Source organism: Lagopus leucura, unplaced genomic scaffold (genome assembly GCF_019238085.1).
Source record: "Lagopus leucura isolate 7727_CA_CO unplaced genomic scaffold, USGS_WTPT01 Super-Scaffold_1, whole genome shotgun sequence".
NCBI classification, from domain to species: domain Eukaryota; kingdom Metazoa; phylum Chordata; class Aves; order Galliformes; family Phasianidae; genus Lagopus; species Lagopus leucura.
Genome location: NW_024962250.1, coordinates 36,582,926 through 36,610,403, shown reverse-complemented (window position 1 = coordinate 36,610,403; position 27,478 = coordinate 36,582,926). Strand labels below are relative to the sequence as shown.

The 27,478-nt window shown below is 43.5% G+C and overlaps 1 protein-coding gene across 1 annotated transcript in view; it reads right to left on the bottom strand.

Annotated features, from left to right (window-relative positions):
* Nucleotides 1-22,178, bottom strand: part of KCNH5 (potassium voltage-gated channel subfamily H member 5) — a 141,906-nt gene extending 119,728 nt beyond the window's left edge. Inside the window, exons 1-3 of the mRNA XM_042866255.1 lie at nt 22,100-22,178; nt 9,777-9,900; nt 2,504-2,610 (exon numbers count right to left, since the gene is read on the bottom strand). Of these exons, the coding sequence (XP_042722189.1) occupies nt 2,504-2,610; nt 9,777-9,900; nt 22,100-22,172 (304 nt within the window). The 5' untranslated portion in view covers nt 22,173-22,178. The remainder of the gene's footprint in view (nt 1-2,503; nt 2,611-9,776; nt 9,901-22,099) is intronic.
* Between the last annotated feature and the right edge of the window lie 5,300 nt (nt 22,179-27,478).

Sequence of the window (27,478 nt, the reverse complement as noted above, 5' to 3'; positions counted from 1 at the left end):
GAGAGCTATACAAGAAGGAATGCAGTAAAACAGAAGAAATCTGTAGCAAACTTGAAGATCTGCACCTGAAAACTGCTAACTAGGTTAAAAACTAAGGATGCATGTGAAGGCAGCAGCCCTATGTATGCAGCCTGAGAACGACAGCTCTGAAAGGTCATCACTGTGCTGAAGGACAGGAGGATAGAAAGGAATTTCTCGATTTCAAGATCTCCCTTTGCTGAAAACACAAAGGAATGAATAAGAAAGGAAAAGCTGTGGTACAAATAAAAATATATAGCACTTCTGGAGCTACAGTCTTACATAATCATAGAATCATTAAGGTTGGAAAAGGCTCCTAAGATCATCTAGTCCAACCCACACACCACCCCCACCATGCCCACTGATCACGTCCTCAGTGCCACATCTCCACAGTTCTTGAACACCTCCAGGGACAGCGATTCCACCTATCCCTGGGCAGTCTGTGCCACTGCATCATCACCAGGTGGGAAAGTGCTTGGTGAGCACTGCAAGCTCCGCACAGGAGAGAAGCAGTACAAGGTCTCTGCAGGTGATAAACACAAGCCTTTATACAGAGTAACTCTAAATTTTTCAGAAGTATACTATACCAACAGATACTATTGTTTATTTCCTGTCTGCTCCAATACTCAGCCTGGAAGAGAAGCACACAGTTTCTTGAAGAACCTTATTTCACAAAGCTTGGTGTGTGACAGATGGAAGCAAATCCAATGCAAGCCAGTTGCTGAACTGGAACCAAAAGGTGAACCTATGTACTAGGTGTTAGCAAGAGGCTGAAGTTCTGGGCGTTGGGCAATGGAGAAGAAGCTGGCAACATATTATGGCTGGGTATTTTTTCAAGACTAAAAAGAAAAAATGAGTGTTTGTTCATGAGGTCATTCTGTAATCCTACCCATCTTACAGAAAGTGCAGGCTTAGAGATTTGGGCAAAGGTGAATATTTTATTAAGGCAACTGCAGCTCAGTAAATCCCTAAAACACCATCAAGATCAAGCAGGCAATCTACAACTCAGGGCAAAAAATCAACAATGAACAAGAACGATGACCAAGGGAAGACTTTCCACTTTTTATATTTAAATATAATGAAAAGGAACTTGGTTCAGAACTGGCCCATGCCAAGCAGGAGCTACCATTCTAATTTAACAGAGAAGCCAGGGTTGGGGAAAGGCTGAAATCTTCTCCTGCAAACACCTGGACACCAGGCCTGGTGGTGCTGGGCACCATCACCTGCAAAGAACTGGGGTCTGTCCCACAAAATCTCCATAATGTGAGAGGGTAACCAGGTGACTTGTACAGGAATTGGGCAGGTAGACACAGAATCTAGGGAATACGTCCATATGCCAAGGAACTGAAAGGAGGTCACTTGGAGAGTTATCACAGGCACTTATAGGAGCAGCCAGACTTCAGAACCATTTCTGCTTCTCTTTTTAATTAGTGTTTACTAAGATGCTTCAAAGCAAGCAGAATTGCAGAAATCTGAAGATGCTTCCTATCATTTAAGTGCACATACAAGAAGATTTAGTTTAAAAAGGAAAGGTAGAAGTTAGGCACAGGAGTATGTTTTGAGAAGCTGAGGTATCCTGCATGCTCTCTTCAATGTTTTTAAGGGTTTATGTGAGTTTGCAGTGAAAAGGACAATCAGGCATAGCCAGCTTTTTCCTCAGGGCTCACCACTGCTTTCCACAGCCTCACAGCTCAGAGGCATCTCCACCACTGGGAGCAACCACTCACAAAATGAGGGAATGGCTTCTTACTTCTGCACATTTGGGGATATTTCCTGAGGGGAAACTTCATTGAGAATTTCTTCTCCTCATCAAACCCAGTCAGATTCCCTTTCAGAATACAATCTTCAAAATTAAACATATTGTGGAAACAAGGATTCAGATCTGAGATACAGGTAACCCCTGCTAGCCCTGGCAATCTGAACACTTGTTCTGCTTTAAAAAAGAGCTTTCCTGCGCAGTGATGACCAAAAAGCCCATTCCTTCCCCGCATCTTGTCCCGTAATTTATCTGTATGTCAAAATGACTATTTTAATCTGGTATATAGTTATACACTTCTCTATATATTATAATATACATATATACCCATTGCATATATTAAATATATTATAGCACTTTATCATGGAATCATTTTGAGTTGGAAGGGACCCTTAAAGGCCATCTGGTCCAACCCCCCTGCAGTGAACTGGGACAGCCACACAGCTCTATCAGGTGCTCAGAGCCCTGTCCAGCCTAACCCTGTGTGTCTGCATCACCTCTCTGGGCAACCTGCAACAGCACCTCCCCACCCCTATTGTAAAACACTTGTTTCTTATATCCAGACCTGTTGCACTTTGCAGTTTGAAACCATTTCCCCTTGCGCTATCACAACAGTGATACATATATATACACACATAGTGCATCATTGATATATTATATCACAGTATAAATAGACATATAACAAATACACATTATCACTCCCAACACAATACACAAATGTATACATACTGTTTTTCTTGTAGAGGAGAATTTCGAAGCAGTTTGACTCATAGTTGTCGAAAGTCTGTCTGACTTTTTCAATGGTCTTCTTGTCTGTCAGTTCACCATACATAAAACTGAAAAAGAAAAAAAAAACATTTTTCTATTCTTCCTAGACAAGCAAAACAACAAGCAGCCACCTCAGACTGCATAGCCATTGGGGATGCTATTCACTGTCATTTACCATAGTTTAACTATCATTTACTTTCATTTAAATAGTTAGTGTGGCAAGGCTGTTACAAAACCTACAATAGTAAGTAACCATCACTGCCTTTTTTATGTAAAGTAGATGTATTTGCTGTCATCTAATGTTTCATTAAGTGCTTTTCTGAGCGTATCTTTAAGGGCATATTGTTAGAAAAAGAGCTGATAGCCTATAAAACCATTATTGCCACAGCTTGAGGCCATGAGAATATTGCTGTGAAATTGAAGATTACTGAACAAAACCTTTAAAACATCTCAAATTTCATTCAGTCCTCGAAAAGGATGCTGAAGGAAGACAAGGACCTGCAACAGGTAACAGCTGTCAGCTGACCCAATATTGATGGTTGCAGATCTAATCTTGCCAACATGCATCTGGGACAAGAGGATCAGAATCCTTTATCTAAATACCAATTACAAACTGAGGTAGGAATTACCCAGTAAGAACTAATTACTGCAATTGTCTGAGAATTCACCCAGAGTTGTCCCACTGTAGCTATATCTGCATTACTTCTAAAGATAACCACACACTCTCATTTTTTCTTACGGTGTACCACATTTCTTTAATATTTCACTGAAAATATGGAAAAACATTGAAATATTTTTGAAGACTCATCTCTCTCCAGACAAAGATTAGAAAAACCTAAATTTAGCCCTGCTATTTCTTGCACCTTGACCACTTCATCTTTGCTCTCTTTTCCAGGTCAGACTTTCAACTGGTGCAAGTTAACCCACCCGCAATGACCTTACTTGTGAAAGCCTTTATGAGAAAACAGCCAGGCGTTTCTTGTCATCTCCCCTGGATTAAAAATAGGTGAAGACTGCTCTGTGCAAATTCCCAATTATAGAACTGAAGGAAAATGGAGCATGGCATAAAAGCTTTCAGACACTTGGATGAATACAATCCTCATTGATCAGACTCCCCCCCTCCATCTTCTTTGTTCACAAACGTTTTGAGCTCCAGCTGAAACCTACAACACACAGCCCTATGAATATGAGAGGGAAAAAGAAAGGCTATCAGTGCTGCTGCGGCTTAAATCCAGCTTCCCTTTTTATTGATCAACAGACCTTCAGAGGTTCAATAAATATTTATATTATGCCCACTGTTCTGAAAGAAACAATAAAACAACACAGTGATTAGAGCCCTGGCAAACATTCAAATACTCAATGAAGGCTGGATGGTGAATCCTTTCTCTACAACTGGCTCAGGGAAGTGATAGGGCTGCTCCCACAATATGGTGTTGTAAGCCCTGGGTCAGCACAGCAATGGAGATGTCTCTGCAGTGATGGATGTCAGGACAGAACACTACTGGGGAGGAGGCTTCATTAAGGTACCACATGTCACTAACTCACATAGTTCTCTTCAGGGAATGCAAAACACAGCTTGCTGCTCGCTTTCAAATGGCCTGCCTTTCCTTTAGCAGCTCAGCCAATAGTGCTTTATACACGAGCTGGCAACATACAAAAGTTTGAATGCTTTTCTTTTTAAATCTAACCCTTTTCAGTGCACTGATGAGGTAAAGAAGACTGCTCAAATCTGCAAGACAAAATAAGAGCTGGGGGAGGGGTCTCTTGTTTTTTTGGGTTTGTTTTTTTTTGTCATCTCAAGGCTTAAAAACATTTTTCTTAAGTCTCAAAGGAAAAAAATAATGAAAATTTGCTAAAGCGTATGACTTCAGATGGCTTTATAATACAGAAAGTTGTCATTGATTACCATTAATATGTCAAACCATCCATAATGCTACAAGCGCTGACCTACACGTTAGGTCTACCTGGTGGAAAGCTGGATGAGTCCACAGTGTGTACTTGTAGCCAACAGTATCCTGAGCTGCATCAATGGAGGGATGGCAGCTGGGGCAGGGAGGAGACCATTCCCCCCTGTTCTGCCCATGAGGCCCCATTTGGAGCACTGTATATAGGGTTGGGGCCCCCAGTACAAGAGGGGTGTGGTTGTTGGAGCTGGACCAGAGGAAGGCCACGGAGATGCTCAGAGGGCTGGAGTATCTCTGCTATGAAGAAAAGCTGCAGGGAGCTGGGCTTGTTAAGTCTGGAGCAGAGAAGGCTCCTGGAATGGAAAATTTAGGTTAAATGTTGGGAAGAAATTCTTTATTCAGAGAGCAGTGAAGCCCCAGCACTGCTGTCCAGAGAGCTGTGGGTGCCCCAGCCATAGAGGCATTCCAGTCCAGGTAGAATGGGGCCCTGGGCAGCCTTATATAGTGAGTGGCAGCCCTGTCCACAGCAGAGGGGTGGGAATTAGACGATCATTAAGGTCCCTTCCAACTAAAACCATTCTATGAATTAAAAATTTAATCAACTTTATGTTTTAGTATCAGCCTATTATTGCCATAAATCTGTAAAATTCAAATCTTGCATTGTTTTCATGTATAAAGAGGTATTTAAAAGGCTTGCGGAAGGAAATAACTATTTTTCAGAAACCAATTTTTTACTAGCAGGCACCAAAAGGGCCTTCAAGCCAATCACTGTGCAAGTTATATAAGATCTGTGCTTATCGTAGGTTTAATTTAATCTGTCCTATTTTGTATACATGGAGGGACTCCTACTTCTTCAGTCAATCACTCTGTCTTTTTCTGCCTCATATTTTTGTTATTTATTGCTTGTCAAGTTCCTTCAGTGCACACTGTACAAGACATAAATATAAAAGCCAGCCAGCCTGCTACTGGGGATCTTACTATCTAGAAAACAGACTTATCAAAGAGAAACAAGAGAAACAAAGCTTACTGAAATACTCAGAGAAAGAAACAATCTTACATAATCTTCCCCATCTCTGCAACAGGCCATTTGCCATTTCAGATGCCATTCCTCCTGCCCTCCACTGAAAGCATCCCTCCATGCAAAAGCCACATCTAAAGCTTTGCACTGTGCTTCCATTTTCCTTGTTAGGATCCAGAAAAGCATCACTGGAGCAGCTCCTTGTATGCAGTGCATGCCAGGGTGGTGTTTGTGGCTATTTCAATTCACTAGATAAGAGGGCAGATTAAACATGGAAGGAATATGAACCCACATCCAGCTAACAGCTCTGTTTATCCAGAAGTATCGGATGAAAAGACATCAATTACAAGCAACCAAGGTCTACTCAAGAGGAATAGCAAATACTGTTCTATGTTTCAATAGCCCCACAATTCTTTGAGTTCAGGAGCAGGCTTCTTTCCCAAGGAGAAGTAAGGCAGGTGCTTGGGTCTCACTGTTGAGCTCAGAAAAGTTTTTGTACACAGCTTTGGCATTGCAGAGGGTCTTCTCATATAGGTAGATCTGTTAACAGAGGCAACATCCCACTATCAAATTTAACTTGTCTCAAGTCTGGCACACTGTACCCAAAATGCAAAACCCCTTTTCTTTGAGCAAGGTGGGAATTTTGCCATTAGCTCCACAGAAGCCAGGACTCCCAGACATTTTATCTCACTTGCTGTGGCAGTAAATCAAAACAAGGGAGAACAGAGACATTGAGCAGAGCCGTGCAAGTGTTTCAGTGGAAATGCAACCTGTAAACAATTGCAGCAAGCAGATCCAATTTACTCCCACTGTACAGCTGGAAGGCAACACACAAACGGGTCTCAGAGCAAGTTTCCTCATTAAAAACAAAAGCAGCATCGAGCTATTCCCATGCTGATCTGAGGCTCAAGGTGCAAGGAAGGGTAAGGAGAAGAAAGCCTGGGGCAAAAGCCAAGTGCAAAATGGCAGGGCAGATCTTCTAACCAGCCACCTAAGGGTGTCTGCCCTTCTGAAGGCTTGCCTGGAAGACTGAACTTAACTGAGAAGAAATAATTTTAAACACTGATATTATTTGTGGTGTTTAATAGGGTTTTAATGGCCTAGAGCTGTTCATTCTTTCTATGTACTCATCACGTATAAATTGTCATATCTATGGGCAACTGGGCATGAAACAAGTGGTTCTCCTACACGCTGGTTAATCTAGCAGCACACCTTCAGACAAGGGTTTTGCAGTTAATTGAATGTCAGAGGTGTTGCAATTGCAGATGCCCTCCCATTTCCTTCTGAACTGGCAGCTCCTTTCCATTTGGCACCACAACACAAGCACACAAGTTTTTCCAGCTAAAATTCTCATGCATTTTAGCATTCACTTACATGATAAATTCTGTTCCAGCCATTTTTGCAATTTTTGGTGTACTGTGCTCCCAGAAAGAACGCACACTGACCCATCCCATCATGCAACATTCAGGAAGCGTGATATGTACCTTGCCTTTTATACAATGCCCCTGAAACTAAGAGACTGGCACCTCTATTGAGCTATTTCAGCATGATTTTCCTGCCAATGCACATATTGTTGCTAATTAAAAAGATGAGAGAAGTGCAAGAATCAGAGGGATTACCAGCTGGCTATGGGACTACCTGGCTGCCTGAGCTGGATCAAAAATCATTCACAAATGCAATGCCACGCGTCCATTCCAGTATCAATCAAGACTGAACATCACAACAAATGAGCAGCCCCAGTGTATGGTATGGCATGTGACAGACATAAATAGGATATAATGAATACTGCTGGACTACTCAGGAGAAAAGCATGGGTGAAAATCGAAGTTGCTATACCTTATAGGCAAGGGCAAGTAATTGAAAAATAATTTTTTTCCTGTATCACACCTATGATAAGTAGATAACAATTTGTATCAAGGTCTGGATTGACATTGATTTTATCTGTGTATTTTTCTTTTGTTGGATTTTTGGCATTAACGAGCTCTAGAAACAGATCCTATCAAATCCTGTAATAAAAGTGTGGCATCACAACGCTCTTATCCCATAACATTTGCCTTAGAACAGGAAAGCAAACATTCTGTATAAATTATTTCTTATGCATAATGCAACAATCTCAGTCCAACACAGCAAATCAGGACTGAGAATCTGACTTGGAAAATAACATAAATAATAGCTCTGGGTACCTAAAACTTACGATGGCATTCTATTAAGTAAAGCTAAGAAGGCACTACTGGCCTCAAGACCATTTTCCATGTCAGACAGCCACGCAACTTTTCATTAGAGAGCAGCCCCAAAGAAATTTTCTGCAAGGGTGTGTGCTGCTTGTCAGACCGTGCTGAATGCCTCTCCAGCTCAGCTTTCCTCTGCAATGACTAGGATGTCTCCTACGGAGCAGGAAATATCACACTGTAAATATAACTCCACCAGCTAAGGCTCAGACACAAAAGAGGCGCTGATCATGATTTCAGTGTAGAGAAGTCTCTCCAAAATCCAGAGATGGATATGCAGAATTAAAAACATAAAAGATACATATATATATGTATGTACATACATATTCGCTACCAGATCCACTTTCCACGATCATTTCTCCTTGCATTTGCCTCCATATAATTCACTTGAATACAGCCCAAACAGGATGCTCACCAAATAGAGTCCATCACGTTCATAAAGGGCGCTCTGATTAACTAAAACTTTTGGTCCCCTCACAGGCACAGGAGAATTATTAACAGAGAGGTATTGCTAAAGCTATTCCCAACATTTTCCTAAAATCCTGTTTTGTGTGTGTAATGACTTAAACATGCACAGGCTAAAGCACTGGCTCACAGAGAAACAGACCCAGCTTAAAAGAGCAAAGCAAGTGTAAGCATATTTGGGATAGCTGTGATAACACTGTTTTTTCAGCCCCATCACGTAACTGACTTGGTTGCTGCCACGTGAATGAATATTTCATGTCAGCAGCATGTGCCCATCTCTCCTCTACCGCCCATCGGAGGACACCTGGCTGCACAGAGCAACACGGGACCCCCACGGCTTTTCCTCTTCCCTGCAAACAAGAGCCACGACCACACATCAGCATTTCACCCCTGCAGATATGCGGCCCACTATTCCCAGGGCCCTAGAGCTGGTCATTCCCTGAGCCATCAAGGGAAAACCTACACGAACTGGTATCTCAGTCATTCCTTTCTGCCTCCACCATTCCTGGTTACTTTCCTCACCCACCCACACACGCATTAGAGATTTAGTTTTTCCCCACAGCATTTCCTTTTAAAGGATGCAGCAGAGCAGGCGCAGATGCACATCCAACCATAAATCACAGCTGTCCATCCCTGAAAGACCACCAACAAAGGGGAAAAAAAAAAACCAAACCATAAAGCTGTAATGCTCAGAGTAAATACATCATCAGCCTAATCGCCCTCTTGGGAATACAGATGCCATTTGCACATGACTGTGCCCTCTCAGTGTGTGTATAACAACAGGAACCAATACCAGCAACAGAGTAGCACAATGCAGGCCTTCCAGAATGAAAGTTTACAAAAATCTCCTAAAATTGCCTTTGAAATATATCACTTGTATATATCACTTTCTTTACCAGACCGTTAAAACACATTCATAGTGATATTAATGAGGACAGATTTCAAATGAGTGAAGAATGATGTCTAAACCCTCAAAATATTTACCCCAGCTTCAGGAACACCTCTAGTTGACCCTCATTCAGTGCTAAAATTCATCAAACGTTTTTCCATTGAACAGTCTTTACTACTGCAATGCTCACTGCATTTAAGCAATTACCAGAGGATGACAGGAATTTCAAAACCAAGCAGATTTGTCTTGACTTCAATAATGGCTCGAGTGAAACCTATTAAATTTGTAGATGCTCTAAATAAATAATAACAATAATAATAATAATTAAAAAAAAAAAGAATATTGGAATTTAGCTTTCTTTTAATTTAGGATTAAGTCTTGCAGGACTCTAAAAACCGCCCCACTTTTAGCAAGGGACCAAAGTATCTGAGTAGTTTGTTTAATCCTGGTAAAACTGGTCATTATGTTATTACTGGGCACCAGTCAACAAAGTGCTCAACTGAATGCACATAGTTGCCTGTTTTACCATATCACAGAATCACAGAATGGCCTGGGTTGAAAAGGACCACAATGATCATCTAGTTTCAACCCCCCTGCTATGTGCAGGGTCACCAACCACTAGTATATTCATTTCTGCAAGACAGATCTCCTATCGATCCTTTTCCAAAACCTGATTTTTCTTCCTAGACTGTAACTACAGAAGTGCATCGAGTAGCAGTGAACAACCTACCTGCAAGTGCTACTTTTCTGCATGACGTCAGCGCGATGATATCCAGAGAGTTTACAAAAACCGTCATTACTGTAAACTACAGGCCAGTCCACAATCTGGGCATTTCCCAACAAAAAACTGGATTCTAAAAGAGAAAATAGAAGAAAAAGAAAGGGCTGTTGTCAGTGGCAAAGCACATATACATCCTCCATGTTATATAGCAGATGCAGAGTTATTCACGGTGGAAACCTCCATCAGGAAATTCCAGGGAGGACTGAAATCAAAGTGGGCATCAGAAGGCAAACGGTGATGAAAGATGACAGCTTTTAGTAAAACAAATAGCTTCAGTAAATTATAATACTGACATAAGCTCCCCCTCTTTAATGATTTAGAAAGGATTCATTTATTCATAATATCAGGACACATTTCATTTTACATGTATATATATCTTGAAATTAACCTAGAATTAATTTGAAACTTGACCTTATTGAACCATATGTTCCCAGACAAACCATGACACTATTGCCTAAGACAAGTAAACTCCTCCTCCTTCAATAAGCACTGAAATAACACAAAACACATCAGATTTCAGTTACAGTCTACACTGAGGTACAAAAAAGCGGGCTTGGTTCATCCTAGCAGCATGCACCAATTGCTGTCAATACACAAATATGAGTAAGGAGTATTTTTAGGAGGCTGAACTCAGGTTTAAATACTGCTCCAATCATCTGTTTTTTTCAGTCATTGCCTACAGTTTTACACGCACGGACTGGCACCACCACATTACAAGTTAGTCCTAAAATAGTTGTATTCACCAGTTTGGAGGTATTCTTCCATCTCTGCTTTTGGAAAAGCATTTCTAAGGAAGGAAATGCTCATCTTGCTTAAACACACTGTGGGATTTTATCTTCATCAACATTGTAACGTTGTTTCAAAAATAATCTTCTCAGTATATCACTTAGTGGAGATTCTCAAGCTGTAGTCTGTGATGATCTTCAAAGCTTTGCTTATTTTCAATTGTAATTTTCAGTTGCATTGTGACAGTTGCTGTGGAACTAACTGTTAACACTAGCCCACTTATTTATGCTAAAAAGCATTACAACGTACCTATTAAAACCCCAGCTGTATAGAAATGGTAGTAAAAGTTCCTTTCAGCAGTTTTCCAGGGGAAAAAAAAATAAAGGGAATTCTTACAAATTCTTCTTTTAATAGCTGAAGAATGGTCACGCCAATTACTTTTACAGACATACACTCAGGTGCACACATTAATTTTCACATAAATATGGGTTTCTGCAAGCTATATGCTTCCTTCTCAGCATCTGTGACTGCAGCATATGTTATTCAAGCATTATTCTTTTGAACAAGGAAAGCATATTAAAAATAATTTAAAAAAAAAAAAAAAAACTGTCATTTCTTATTTTTCCTTTCTAAACCTATATTTGGAAAATAATAATCTAAAAACCAGTTTCTACAGAAAAGTTGACTGAAAAATATTTTAAAGCGAACCAACATGAGAAATAGAAGTTTAGATTGTGAAATCTAACACTCCTAAGCTCACAGGCTTAAAGAATTCATTTAAATCCATCACAAATAGCCTTAAACCTGAATGCCAACTTTAAAAATCTGTAAATTTTTCAGGCTAAGGGAACACGCAGTTGCTACAACCAGCAGATGTTGAGTACACACCATCTGCTACCAGCAACCAATATCAGTCCTCTAGTCAAAGCAAGGTCTGATTTGCAAAGAGGCTATCCTTCAAGTTTTTGCTCTCATCATTCTATGTGCTCACAGAACGAGCACAGCCTGGGCAATTACAGGCAGCTTATATTCAGACTCTTTCAAGGATGTGTGGACATCTGGGTGCTCCTCAGAGAACCACAGCCCACAGGCCAATAACCCTGTCTTGAAACTGTCCATCTGATATCTTGGATGCGTATCTCTATCACATAACCCCTTTTCAGGACACAGAATACACTGCAGAAGATACACACTGCAGCCACAATACTCAATGGACATCTGCCATGAATTTTCTACTTCTTACACACAAGAGTCTCAAAATAATTGCCAAGGCATTCATTAAACTGACCAAATCCAATAGGATGTTGGAAGGGAACAAAGCGCATCACCCAATTACTGATCTTTCAAGAAAGAAAAAAAAAATAATCATAAAATTGAAAAAAAAAGACTTTAGAAATGTATTTTAAATATTAGTACTTGTAAAGTCATATGTGTATATATAGATAGATAGATGGACTAGCAACTTGATCAAATACTACAATGTATGTTTTCCTTTGTCTTTGTGAATATTCCATTACATGACTTTTTTTAAACCTTGCCTTCTACAGTAAATAGCACTTCTTCATCCATGCTCAGCATGTGCATACGAGTGTGTGTGTCCTGTTTCAATCAAAAATCTTGAGTCAATGTTCGCATCTTGTTAAAGACCAACAAGCATAACCATAGGCACAAAGCTATAGAAATCCATGTTTCATCAATGCCTTTGTTCAGTGAGACAGCTTGATAAATTTAAAGAAGAGCAGGTCAATGTCTGACCCTGGGGTTTTATTGGGTACCCAGTTTCAGCATTTTCAAGACTCCATGCATTCCCTACATTTTATTGGTAGTCACATCACTTTCCCTAGCACACATACTAATTCCTCCCTATTTCTAAAATATCTCCGGATCAAACAATAGCAGAGAATATTACTTTACAATTTGTGAGTTCTGGGTAGACTGAGGAGAGACTGCTTTGCACCACATCATCATCACTAACCACTTATGAAAGACCACTTCTGCAGTCGCTTCCTCTAGAGTTGGGTCCTAATAGCCAGTCTTGGACTAAAACTATCTTCATGTTCAACTTCCATACTTCTGTCACTCACTGATACGGTCTCCTGTCTAAATGAGGTCCATTGCACATTGGGTTAAGCTCTTCATTAATTTGACTAAGGCAAATTCCAGACTGTTGGATCTCCATATGGCTGCTTGAACTGGTTTAAGAGACGAGGACAAGGAAAACTTCATTTCTTCTCCAGGTCCAGTTGCCATAGAGCAGCACCAAGGATAAGCCCAAGGACCACATGCTTTTTCCTCAAGGGCTGATTTGCCAGCAGCTCCAATACAAGGAGCTCTCTGCCAAGGGCACCCCGGCATCCCCTGTGCCCTGCTGTGGTGATGCCATAGCCAAGTCCCATAGAGGCCTGCAAGGTAAGGCCCACGCTCAGAGATACTAGCTGGGATGTCCTGTTGGATTGAAGATGAAAGAGTTATATTTTGCAAGCTAGATGTTTTTTTAAGATGATACTGGAGGTATTCACAAGGATAAATCTGACTTTGCCCTCCACATCAAGCAGCACCTGGTCTCACAAGCACTTTATGGTGGAGGCTGGGAAGAAGTTCTCTCTGGGTACTGGCACTGCTGAAGGCAGGCAGTAAATCTGGCAGAACACTGGTTTGATTCCACATGCAAAACTCTGTGCACCTGTGCACTGAGTGATCACCCGGTGATAAATTACACTTTGAAGAGATTAACATGCAGCTAACTTCAAAACTTTCAGAATAACGATTGGCCTAATGATTAACATTCATTCTCGCTTGGATTTCTCTGATGTGCTGAAAATACACTTCCACTCTCCATTTCCTTTGAGACAGAAGTCAATTTTTATTATTTCTAAGCTTGTCTTGATGTCATTGCCTTAAACTATTGTTTTCTCCCCTTCTGAAATATTGCAGCACAAATCCGTAGGTTTTAGGTTTGTCCAACCAGATGAGTGTGAACACCAGTGCCTGTCTGTAAGAGCAGGGAAGCAGGGCTCAGGAGCTGCTAGGTTCATCTTCAGAAGTCAGCAAGCTCTTTATTAGCCTACATAACTCTCACTTATAAAGTTAATACAGATGGCAAGGAATAAGGATATTAAGTGCACATAGCAGAATTACAGATTTGGAGAACGCAGCTGAGGTAAACAATTGTTAAAGGCACTGTATTTGCTGTTCCTGCACTTCTACTCTGCAAAAAGGCTCTGATGTATAAAGGAACTCATGCTATACAGCAGCAAGACTTTAATTTTACCCTATCTTGCAGCAGCTAATACTCAACCCAGCACCGAGGCTCATTTTGACCACAGTATGCAAGCAATTTTTTCAACCATCAAAACGCCCAAAGTAGTGTAAAATTCATGTTATGTAATCAAAGGAGAGCAAGAACAGCTAAATCATTGCAGGAGATATGTTCAGCCAAGTGAGAAACACTGTCTCTAATCATCTTTCCTCCAGAATGCTTGTGAATCGCGTGTGAACAAAATTGCTTAAATTACCATTTTAGAATTCCATCCCTTCCCAAGAAAAGATACAACTAACCTTTTGTTTGTTTGTTTGTTTGTTTTTAAATCACCATTGAAAAGATGCTGAAAAAAAAGAAGCAGTGGTGGAACAAAAATAATGATATTAATAAAAAGAAGCAGTGCTTCCACCACGGAATAAATTCCTAACTTGAACAATTTCACACTGAGCCATCATTCTGAATTCCTGTCCTTCTTACACAGAGCAAGTGCAGCACGGAGCAGACGGGCTCTGTGCAATGCCTGGAATTTGCCTTTTTTGCTCATGTTGTCTTTTAAAAGCACTAAACAACTTAAAGTGCTGTCAACTGGCTCTGCTTTTAACCACGCAGGGTCAGCATATTGCTGCAATCTGGTTTAGATCACCTTGCAAAACTTGTGGGGGTCCTGGTAGCTGTACTGGGGAGGGGACTTGTATAAAACATTGGGTTTTATTTCCTTTTTGCTCTTCTAAACAAGTCTTGTCCCTGATTGTATGTATTTCTCTTGATGTTGGTATACAGTGAATCCAATCCCATGCTCAAAGCATCCCTACAGAATTCAGCAGAAAATCCTGATGTCCAGGACAGCCCTGCAGGCACTCAGCCCTCTGAAATCACAGAATCATAGAATGGCAGGGGTTGGAAGGAATCTTTAGAGATCTCTCAACCCAACCCCCTGCTGAAGCAGTTCCCTACAGTAGGTTACGCAGGAAAGCATCCAAGTGGATCTTGAATATCTCCAGAGAAGGGGTCTGTACCACCTCTCCGGGCAACCTATAATCACTCTGGGCTGGCATCAACACTCCTCCAACCTTGGGGTCAGCTGCAGACAAACTGCTGTGCTTGAAGCAGCCAAGCAGAACCACGCTGCTGTTTTCTAACAAAGCTGTTAATTCCCTGGTGTCCTTAGAGCATGCAAAACATCAGTGTCATCCAATTTATCCAACACATTAAGCGTTCCCTGAGAAGTAATCTCTTGAAGGACAAACTCTCTATGTCACCTTTCTGCATCTCCATTGTTTTTATTTAATACTCACAGCATGAAAAGGTATGGAGGGCTAAACCCAGAGCAAGATGCCACCACACTGACAAAGCTAATTCCTTCCCCAAATTGGTGTTCCTCTCCTAAAAGTCATCCAACACTGGCTGAAGTTGGAAATCCAGGTGTAAGTCACTCGGTCAGCAACGCACCAGCTTTCAGCAATTCAGCAAGCAACCTAAAGGATGAGAATCCATCTGGAATTTACCTTCCAAAAAGTTCCAACACTATGTTTAATCATTCTGAATGTGAAATCCCACAAGTATCATGGTTCTCTTCCTTTACTGCAGCACAACTTCGCTGACCTCAGGAAGAGCTTCAGATCAATAAGGACAAGAGAAGGTTGCAATGAGTTGCCTGATAAATGGCATCTCATTTAGTTCTGATCACAAGTTCTCTACCACATATTCACTTATTCTCTGGTTACACTAATCCTATGCTAGTTATCTTCTGAAGGCCACTGCCGAATCTGCTCCCTATTATAATTACGCTGAGTGCAAGATAGATGCTGAGAGGCTAAATTTAAGTTGGAGCACGCAGACGGCACACGGGCATCCTCAGGGAGCAACCAAAAGCCACAACTCTAGCTAGATACAAACGAGCACGCTTGCTTCGCATTCCCAGATGAGAAAATCATAGCACTGGCAGATGCTCATCTTGCAAACACTCAGCCAGCCCTGGCTGCAATTTCACAGTGTGGGGCTGAATGTCCAAAAACCATTTTTGACACAGAATCATGCACTATTCCTTGTGCAGGTGTCCACATGTGGCTGATGCAGAGCATCTCAGCATCTCCTGGAGCACAGCACCCAGATTTGGAGTCCTCAGTATAGGAGAGACACGGACCTGCTGGAGCATGTCAGAGGAGGGCCACAAAAATGGTCCCAGGGATGGAACACCATCCTACAAGGACAGGCTGAGAGAGCTGGGGCTGTGCAGCCTGGAGAAGGGAAGGCTCTGGGGAGACCTTCCGGTATGTGAAGGGGGACTGCAAGGAAGAAGGGACAGCCTTCAGCAGAGTCTGTTATGCTAGTAGAAATGGTCTCAAACTAAAAGAGGAGGGAGTTAGGCTGGATATAAAGAAGTTTTTTTATAATAAGGACAGTGAAGCACTGGCACAGGCTGCCCAGAGAAGTGGGGGACATCCCATCCCTGCAGATACCCAAGGTTGGGCTGGAGGGGCTCTAAGCACTGATGGAACCGTAGCTTTCTCTGCTCATTGCAGGGATTTGGACCGGATAGCCTTTAAGGGTCCCTTCCAACGCAAACCGTTCTATGACGATTCCATGATCTCAGCCCCAGCTCTGGGTGCCCTCCAGGCACTCCTGCACAGGGCTGCTCCCAGCACTGACAGCAGCGCAGAACTGAGTTCCGCCACCCAGGTTAGGCAATGCTGAGCAATGCAGCCAGGCACTGAACGTGCTGATTAAACAAAGCTTTTAGATTGATTTTTTTTTTTTTTCTGAAAAGCAGATTATTTAGGAAGCTAAGTCCAAAATCTTCTTCCTTTATTTAATTTTACCAAACCACAAAACCCTGTTTCCTTAGCTCACCGGGAGAACAACTCAAAACCCAGGCTAACCACCGACCGGCACCTCCGTTAAAGAGGCTAATTAAAAGCATTTCCACAGCTCACTTAACTTCCTGACATTATTCTCCGGCTGCATACTCCTTCCCACGGAGAGGTTTGCTCGAGAAATCAACGATTGCCTTTTGCTCTCCTCTCGTTTCAGTACCGGCTGGGAGCGCACAACGTTCGCACTGACCTCTGCTGGCAGCGCCCGGCAGCGCCCAGATCCCATAGGAGAACGACGTTCCACCCCAACCCGCTCCCAGAGACGTGCAGGAAGAAGTATTAAAAAGAGAACACTCCTATTTTACAAGGCTTCCGCTCAGAGAGCCAGCTATTCCTTTTGCGAACCATACGGCATTATTCGAGTGCATAAATTAATGCGATGATATACAGCTGTTGTAATTAAAAATAAGAAAACACAGAAAAATCAAGATTTAAACCACTTAAAGCGATGCTAGTTTCAGCAGGCATCAGATACGCCTTATGTTTCACGATTTGGAACAAAAAAGAACGGCCTCAAGTTGTGCCAGAGGAGATTCAGGTTGGATATTAGGAAGAATTGCTTCTCAGAAAGAGCAGTGATGCACTGGCATAGGCTGCACAAGGAGGTGGGGGAGTCACCGACCCCAGAGGTGTTCAAGGGAAGGGCAGATGGAGTGCTTTGGGACACAGCTTAGTAGGCAGTATTGGTGATAGGTAGATGGCTGGACTAGGTGATCTTAGAAGTCTTTTCCAATCGTAATGATTCTATGAAAATAGTGCAATTGAAAACTACTCTCAAGTGTCAGCTAGTAATGCTGCTTCATGTATAAACTCACTTTGCATTGATTTCTGTATCAGCAGGCCACCTGCAGCCAAAGAAATCACAAACACAGCCTCGTGCCAAAGAAAACCCCAACAATACAAATTTGTGGTCATCCCTTCAGCCGCATCCCTGCAGCCAATGGAACTGGAAGATAGAAATTTCTGCACTGTGGTTTACAGCATCGTTATGGTCCTCAAGGCTGGGTTGGATGGAGCCCTGGGCAGCGTGACCCAGTGGTCAGCAACACTGCCTGTAGCAGGGAGCTGGAACTCAATGATCTTTAAGGTCCCTTCCAACCCAAGACACTCTATAATCTAGCTAAGTGCTGAGGGCCAGGGTTTTTACTGCAGAAGACCCCTAATAACAGACATCTGTAAACCTGAAGTAATTCGCATTGAAGATCATTTTCTCTGCTCCAAATGAAATTTAACTTGGATCAGATGAAAATGCAGCTTGTATTTAATCTGGGAAAGAGCCTATGTGTATCATGTCCAGTGAGAACAACACTATGTCACTGTGCCTGTAAGAATTCAGGTATGCTTGCATAGTGATAGGACAAGGAGGAATGGTTTTAAACTGAGACAGGAGAGGTTATGTTAGATATTAGGAGGAATAGACAGAGGGTGGTGAGGCACTGGAGCATGCTGCCCAAGGAGGCTGTGGATGCCCCATCCCTGGAGGCATTCAAGGCCAGGTTGGATGTGGCTCTGGGCAGCCTGGTCTGCTGGTTGGTGACCTGCACGTAGCAGGGGGTTGGAACTGGATGAGCACTGTGCTCCTTTTCAACCCAGGCCGTTCTATGATTCTATGATACACTGTACAGACTAGTGGGAGAGACAGCAGACACTTTACCATTAGTACCATTCTAATAAGAATGAAAAAAGTGTCTTAGCACTACATGCAGGATACTTACTTGCCTTCTCTCCCTGGATCACAGAATTAATGGGTTGGGTTGGAAGGGACCTTGAAGCCCGCTCAATTCCAACCTCCTGCAATGGGCTGGTTGGTCCCCACCAGATTAGGTTGCCCCATCCAACCTGCATCCAAAAACCTGTGATCAGGCTGATCCCTTATTCATCAAACTCACAGGCACCCAACAGGGCACAAAACTCAGTCTGAGGGAGCTGATGTGCAGAAACATGTTTCTAGGCTGTGAGAGGCCAGGAACTGAATGCTACCTCAATTAAAGGTTATGGTGAAATTCCTTACAGAGCCATGAGTTCAGCCCAAGAGTCAAAACACATTTCTGAAAGACATGGAATTTCTTTTTCTAACAGTTATTGCAGTAGAAACAAAAAGGAATAATGATGACTGTTATCATATTTGTCTTTCACTAGATTGTTTTCGCTTTTATTACATTTGGCCACAAAGTCCCAGAGCTAACCTTTTTCCAAACTCAACCTCTGCTAAAGAAACAAATTATGCTATTAACACAGCATAGGCATAAGCAAAAGCTCAATGCTTTTGCTGCTACAAGATGTGTCTGTCTTGTCCATCTGTCTTCGCCTTCCACACCTCTCTGCCCCTGAGATCTGATGGATTTCTGGGATAAGCACACAAAGCCCAGCCCTGCTCCATGGATTTGCCCAAATCTGCACCCACACTGCTGAGCCGAGGTCAACACCAGCACGGAAGGAGCAACCAACAAAAGCAGCGATAACAGGCACCTGCTGAGAACATTTTAAGAAAGAACCCTGCCCTAAGAAAGGTGCTTATTAAAAGCCCAAAACACCAGTGGCAGGAGCAAGCAGTCACCTTAATGCAATTTCAAGCACTGCTCCCACAAAACACATTTTCTTTCAGCTTAGCAGAACACCGGTGTTCTCCAGACCCAGGGCGCAGCCAAAGCTGCTGCGAGATCCCATCAATCCTTGGGAGCCTCAGATAAGAGCTTTACTTGGTGCATTTTCACTGTGCTAGAAAAAAAGAAAGTAAAACACCCTTGCACAGAGCGCACTGATTACCCTGAAGATAGCTCTGTGTGCTCTGGGGGTCTGTGTCCCTTTGTACAGCCATGCTGACCCCATCTCCTGCAGGGCTCTCGGATGCTGTGCCAACCACACACAGGGAGCATTTCTCTCCCAAATTTAACCTCATTTGTAGCCAAATGCTGTAGGTTCACAACATTCCTAAAAAGCAAATCCCAAAGTAAGGCTGAAAAATCAAATACACGGCTGCTTTCTGCACCAGGCTGCCCACCACACTAGATTCCTGCTGGGAACCTCTGACGTTCCACGCTTTAAAACTGCTGCAGTTTTGTCTATAAATGCTTTCTTGTTTGGATCCATCTCTGCCAATTCCAAATAATTTGTCTGCACCTGTGTTTCATTTTGAAATCCACCGGTTCCATTTCAGCCCTGATGAAGAGCCCGTCTGCCAAAATAACTCATATTTCAGCTGTATCCGTTGGCCTAAAAGATGATATTATCTCTATCTACAAGCCCTCCCCTGGATGTTAAGAAAAGATTTACGGTCAAGTGTGATGGGATTGTGTGTGTGCGAGCAATCTCAAAAGAGAGTGTTCTTTAACCTGAAAAGAAGATGGAAAGGTTTTTTTTTGAGGATGCTCAAGATGTGTTTTAAAAATCTACCACCAGTCTTTCCTTTCTCCTCCTCCTCAACTTGACACTGAAAAACCCCTTCAGAGCTGGTGAATCCAAGCATAAAAAGAAAAGCCTGGACGTGGTCAGCAGCCCAAATCCGTGCCTTCCACCGAGCGTCGGCAGAAGATACTTGAACCAGATTTGCTCTACTGGACACCATTAAGTTTGGATTAAGCAGAGCTGAATCCAATGAAAATTACTATTTCTATAAAGGCCAAATAAGGCTGTGACCTGGATGACAAAAATAAGAACTAAATCATGTTTCAGTGCACAACACTGATCGCTAAGATGAGTTAAAAAACAAATTCCCAATCCATTTTTTGCTCTGATGTCCAACGGGACAGATTTGCCTCTGTAACATCACGCTTCAGCAGAGAAAAAGCAGAATGGAGACCAGACCGGCATGATTTATGCTCCCAAATTAGGCCAGTCTAAAACCTGGGCAGGAGGAATAGGTGTTTTTTTAAAGGATAATGTTCCAAAGCTGTCTGAGTTTTCCTGTTTCCTGACATCTCACAGCTTTCCTGAGCCCTCAGCAGGGAGGACATGTGATTTAATTAGAGCACGACTCAGAAGCATGGTACTCCCAAACCCTGCTCCCAGCTGTGCCCCTGACTCTGGGACAACAACCGTGATGTCTGAGCCACAGATTTAAGAATGCATGGGGAACACCTCTGTGTGTCCTCTTCCTCAATGAGCTTAAGAGTGTAATTAAGCTCCACTTGGCACTTTGGAATTATCAGAAGGCAAGTGCTATGTAAAACCCTATTAATAAAGCCTGCATTTAATATTCTGGTAAATAATGCACTTTTGCAGGAAATTAGCCTCCAGTGATGTGCAGCTAGAGAGCCTGACAGTCAGCTGCTGACCACAGAGCTGATGCGGGCAGCAGGAGAGGGTGGGAACCTCCTCAAAAAATGCTGTCAGGCAATGTCTTTAAACAAATTCTAAGTCCTCAATCCACTCCTTCTATGGAAATCAATGAATCGCTAATTCATTCTTTACCATCAAAATCGACTAAATCCAGCACACCAGGCTACGTTAGTATGAATGTGAGCTAAATCCAGAGCTGAGGAATATCCAGGTGGGAGGAAACACTTCCCAACAGCACTTCACATCACATTAGTGACTCCATTAATAATATATCTGGGAACTTTTTTCAATGCCCCATTCTGCCCACCTCTCACTCCCATGCATAGGCTGCTCTAAGCTTGGGCTCTTCAAGAAGAAACCTTTCAGAAGATTCAAAGTTGAGGTCTTTTAGCAAATGACATTTGTGCAAGCACTTGTGTTTCAGCAATGCCAGTGAAAAAAAAAAAAAAAAAAAAAAAACAGCTTAGAAAAGAGATGCAAGCAGCACAAGGCTTGGCCAAAGCAGCACCTACACCAACACACAAACACTACGGTCAGAAAAGACCCCTAAGATCAACCAACTATCAACCCAACTCTGTGAGACAGACCACAGCCACCAAGTAACTTTACCGGAGCTGTGCACAGTGCTCTTTGCCACTGCTTTGCAATTTACTGAAAGGGTGAAACGAACTCCGGCAGCAGGGAATCGCTCCTGCAGCTCTAAATCAGTGCCGTGAGCATCCGCCGGGCACAGGAGCAGCTGCCGGCAGTTCTTTACCGATTTGTACGGGATGACCATCCCCAAATTGCAGTCACTCTCTCACCTCAGTACCTTTGCCATGCACTTTAAAGTGTCACAAAGACTTTGAAAACGGTCGCAAAGCCAATTCTTAGAGAACTAAAGAAGAAAGAGGAGGAAAACCCGACCCGAAGGAGTGGAGGGAATGTCAGAAACGCGAACGACGAGTCCCTATATTCAGAAAGGGCTTAGCAAACCCGCTCCGAACCCGCTGCGCGGAGACGTCGGAGGTGAGGGGGGACGGGGCAGGAGCGCGGGCGGAGCCGTTCCTTGAAGGCGCCGCTCCGGCACGGACCGACGGAGGGATGGAGGGATGAATGGACGGACGGACGGACGGACGGAGGGGATTTCTCACCGCTGGAGCGCCGGACGATGTTCTCCAGGAAGGTGTTCTGCGGTGCCACCAGCCCTCTCTTGCCCCCCGGCATCCTGCAGCGCCGGGCTCGGGGGCCGGGGGTGCGCGGCGGCAGCGGGGGGGGGGGGGCGTTGGGGGGGGGGCCGGCGGCGGCTGGTGCGCCCGGTGCCCGTGAGTCGCGCAGGGGCGGCCGCGGGCGCTCATGGTAGTGGCGCCCCCGCGGCGGCTGCAGCGCGGACTGGGACCCGCCGCGCACGGCGCCGCCGAGCGCCGCCGCCCGCGCCCCCCTGCGCCTGCGCGTCCGCCCAGCCGGGCCGCTCCAGGACGGGCAGCGGGGGCGGAGCGGAGCGGGGCTCCCACACGCTGGAGTGCTGCCTGCCGAGGGTGAGATGGGGTCTGCGAGGAAGGGTTGGGAAGTTGTGCCTTGCCCGAAAGCGAGAGAACGTCAAACCGCTAGATTTTCATCTGGAAATTGCTTTTTTACGACGGCGTTCCCGTGTTCCCAGCGGGGGCAAACGGATCATTAAATGTTCTATCACAAAATTGAAGCCGGGTGTGTTTTGCCCACTAATCATCGTGTGCATTGAAATGTATAAAAAGCCTTGCATGAATCCATCAACCAGTTTTGGGGGCTTCCTCCATTTTCCAGGGAAAGCAAGTGCGAGGGAGAGACAAAGGGAGGCAGCTTTGGAGCCTCGGCGGAGCAGATGAGTCAGTGCAGATACTGCGCTGACCGCCGTACGGCTGTCGCTGACTCCTGCCCCAGCCACGGTCTGCTCGAACATTGCCTCTTGAAGGTATGGTTAGCAAAATCCCGGAAGGAATTTCTCCACCTACTTCTTCTGCCTCTGCTCACTTTGCACGCAACTACAGAATAGGAAGGATCGTAGAAGGCAATGGCAAGTAGCTATTAGATTGCCTGGGCAACGCGTGCCAGGGCAGGAGCACGGCCGATGTGCTGCACTCTGCTGCCTGCCTCCACCATCCCATCCTTCCCATACTTAGGCCCTGGTCCAAAAAGTTGTGCTGAGGTCACACAACCCCTGCTTAGAGCTGAAGAGCTCTGCCTCACCAAGAGCTGCTGCAGGAGCAGCGCTTCTAGTCCTAGAGCCAGGAGTACTGCTGCTGCCAACTGAGATCTGGTTCTGCTTTCATTTTAACAAATGCAGACAGGAGCATCTCCACTACAGTGGGTGGAAGGATGCTGCTGCTGAGCTCTGCCCCATACAGGGAAACCTGGCTTTGGTGGCTGGTGGGTAGACAGCACCTTCATGCCACCCAGACGAGCCACAGACGTTGAAAATAACTGTGTACAGGCAATACTATGCATCCGACCTCTCTGTACAGCATTGCTGGGGCTTCTGCTCACCTGTTTTCTCTGTTCCACACAATTTGAATTCTTGTACTCAATTCCCATCCTTGTTTTGAAATCTCCCATGCTCTAGACACATGCCTTTTTATTTACACATCAACCCCTTTCTTGTTGACTCTTTCTCCTAAATGTCTCCATCATGTCCAATGCTCTGGGCTTTACCCAGTTTCACCTGCTACATCTACAAAAAGCCCAATGCCCCATGTGCACAGATCAGCAAGCACAGCAAAAGCACAGCCAGCACACACTGCACAGCTCATGTCCATCTGGAGAAGAGCTGACCCTTTGAATGTGAACCTACAGGACAGTGTTATTTTACTTCAGGGAGTACTAAATATTTCCAAAACAGTTCTTCTCCACAGCATGTATTTCCCACAAATTTATGAATGAAGAATCATCACCTTGGACTCAGGGGGCTCCTAGAAGAAGTGTAGATCAGACACTGAGCTCTGATCATCTGCCCCAATGGCCTGAGCCATTCAAGCATGTGAACCAACCAACAGTGATCTCCAAAGCTAGCCATGTTTGGTTTGCAGTATCTCATCACCTAGGGGTATATTGCTGAAATAGAGGCTCAAACAGGTGCCAAGAGGGAGAGGTCTGAGGCATGCTGGCTGCAGGAGAATTTGCCCCTTCTGTACCTTCACCATTCAGATGAAATCTGAGCTCAGAGCTTATGGTAGATGTGGCCAGAAGATGTGTCTGGATTCCTTCATTGTTTTTTGGGACTGCAGACTTCACAAAGGAGGAAATACCTCTGCATGTAGAGTATTTAACAGCTGATGATAGCCAAGTTAACAGCTAGTTATAGCAAGAAAGAATAATTGTGAGGGGGAAAAGAGGTGGGGAGAGGGATTACATTACAATTTCTTTACTATTTCTCCATCTTTTGTTTTGTTCCCTTTTCAAAATTTGAACAATTGGTTTGACAGACAGGAAATCAATACAACCTTGACAAAAGTTGTTACTTTGGTATAAAAATAAAAACTGATGGAAAATATTGACAAAAATTCAGAGCCAAAGTACTTGCTGGTATCTGACTTGGCACCAGTGAGAATTCTTCATTCTCTGCTGTGTTGCACAGGTAAGTCTTGACAACCTGACCTAGAGGTTACGGAGCTCCCATCCCTTACTATCTTTGGCAGTGCAAAGCAAAGGGATGCAGAACTTGCATGAAGATACAGCATTCAGATGGATGTGGATAGCTGAGGCAAGCACCCAGGAATCAGGAAGAATCCAGGCTTCCTGCATGCTGTACATCTAGGATGCACTCCGGATGGTTCTCAGTGAATGGAATGCTCAGTATTTCTCCTTCACACTTCTCATTCAACGTGGCCCTGTGCCATACTGCCAGGACCCCAGCCAAACTCCACTCAAGTATGGAGGAATTAATTTCTTCATGGTGCTCTTCACTAATCTCCTGGTGCTTGGTAGGCATCAGTGAACTTCTGCCTTTTTCCTTGTCATAAAGGGATCAGACAGGAAACTGGGGCACAGTGAGATTAAGGTCAGAATCATCTGGTAATTGTGAGTGTCCAACTTGAGATATCCAAGAGCAAAGGAGTCCCACTTTGTTAGAAGATTATGAGTCCAGCGCCCACTGAATTCATAGAATTGTTTGAGCTGGAGAAACATTTAAAGTACTCCAAATGCCTGTTTCTCACAAGTTTGTGGAAATGGCCAGAGAAGAAAACAGTGCAAGAAAGCAGGTTTGAGAATCTTTTGTAGTTTCATGGAAAAGCCCTGTATCAGATTTAAGCATTACTGATCTTGTAGCACGAGGCTTCTTATACATCTTGCTTTATTTCTTCATACCTTTTGATTTCACAAACACACGCCCCAAAAAATTGTAACAGGCTAAAGATAGATGTTGCAAGCAAGTGGGCATGAGGCATGTATGCGCTCACATACAAAATATTACTTGGAATGTAACCAAAAACTGTCACAGTAAATAGACACTGGGGCAGAAGAGGCCATCAGATAGGCATTGCCTCGTTTTGGAGTACTTGTCTGAGAAGCTCTATTTTTGCCCAGGGAGCTATGGGTGCCCCAACACTGGAGGCGCCCAAGGCCCTGAACAGAGCCCTGGGCAGCTTGAGCTGATGGGGGGCAACCAGCCCACAGCAGAGGGTTGGGACTGGATGATCTTTAAGGTGCCTTCCAACCTAAGCCATTCTATGGTTCTATAATTCTATGATTTTACCATAGGCTTCCCTTAAACCAGAATCTGATCCTTGAGGGGAGCAAGATTAAAAAACAGCACTGTAAAATGGTCTCATTTTATGAATGATGTTTTTCACATTCCTTCACCCGCAAAGTCTGTGCTTCAGTTACCATCAGTCCAACTGTGCCATCACAAGCAGCCCCCAGAACTTCTGAAGTGAACCCATGTAACACTTATAACTTCATGTTCAAACTTTTTAAGTCCATTATCTCAACATCAGGGAGAGGCTGCAGGGTCCGAACTGAAACTGCTGTGGGCTTTGAGGAAGCTTCCTTCCTTTCAAGGGCACAGAGTTCTTATTTCTAATCCTGCAAGGAAGACTTTGCAGATGCTGCAGCACATTTGAGGCCAGAGAATAAGATGCTGTGAGAAGAGCGAAAGTTTTCCACTTCTTTGAGACTTTTAGGGTAGAGAAGATGGCAATTTCAAACTCCTGCTTGGAAAAGAGAGGAAGAAAGAGTCCTCTGAGTTAACCTAGAAAAAGAAAACAAAACAACAAAACCAACAATAAGATCAAGTATCATAGGACAGCAGCTTGCAGCTGCCCAACAAGTGAGGTGGGAGACAACAGTAGGTAGGATGCAGTCACATATGTCAGAGGTATAAATGGTTCTGTAGGTATTTACCTTCTAGATTCCTTCCTGAGAAAAAAAGTGAGTGAAGCCAATAACTTTTGGTCTGACATCACAGAGTGAATAATTACAGAATACAGAATAATTACAGAAAACAAACAAAAAAAAACACAACAGATTTCCTCCTCGTGGAGGAAATGTTTTGTTTTGTTTTAAAGGGGAAAATATTCCTTTCCTCAAATGAGTAATGCCTGAAAGAACAGCCAGGTGAAGGTAGATTTACAGAGAATTCCTGTGCTCCAAACAAACAAACAAACCACCCAACATTTTGGGTTATTTCAGCCAACAGCTGAATCATCAAAAGTAAGGATTCCAGATGGGAAACAATCCACAGTTGTATCTTTGAAGAGATGTTTTGCATTCAAAGTAGTTCAAAACAGCATCCAGATATAAAAACACCTCACAGAAGGGTTTGGTACTACTTGAACCAGCAATAAATCCCAGTCACAGTATTGGCTGGATACTCAAAAATAGTATCCTAAGAGCAGAAATGGAGATTTGGGGGAGGCATACTGTGTGAAAGTATAACAGAGGCCCCCCAAAACCATGATGTTCTCCTTTGAGACCCAATTTCACCAACAGGAAACTGAGGTGCTAATAAATGAATAGGTGCAAACACGCCATACTTTTCCTTACCCACAGTCTCCCATCAGGAACAGGAGAAAAGCAAGCACCCTGCTGGATGATGGAGCCATTGCCTACATCAGAGATGGTTTTCAGGCTTCCTGCAGACTCAGACATGAATTACTTCATAGATTATCATCTAACAGGCTTTATTTGTGGACTCCCAGGGGAAAAAACTTTTCATTTTTAAAGGTAAATCTGGAATTCTATATAATCTTGTGACTTCAGGTCTGATATGGGGTCTTGTTTGGTTGAGTCACCAAAAGTTATTCCCACCTTCAGTACCTCATCTGGCCCCATCTCTCTATAAGGCTCACATCACATCCTGGAGCCTCATCCAAAATGAGCAAGAGCTCCATAAAAGCTTTCTTCAAAGCTACCCCAGCACTGTTTTCATCCCCTCCTACTGTTATAGGATGCCTCTGGATCTTAAAGGCTATACACTAGAGAAGTACACTAAAAAAAAAGATGACTTTTTGGCAGCTGAAATATCAACATGAATGGATGGTATTAAATTGTCCTGAAAA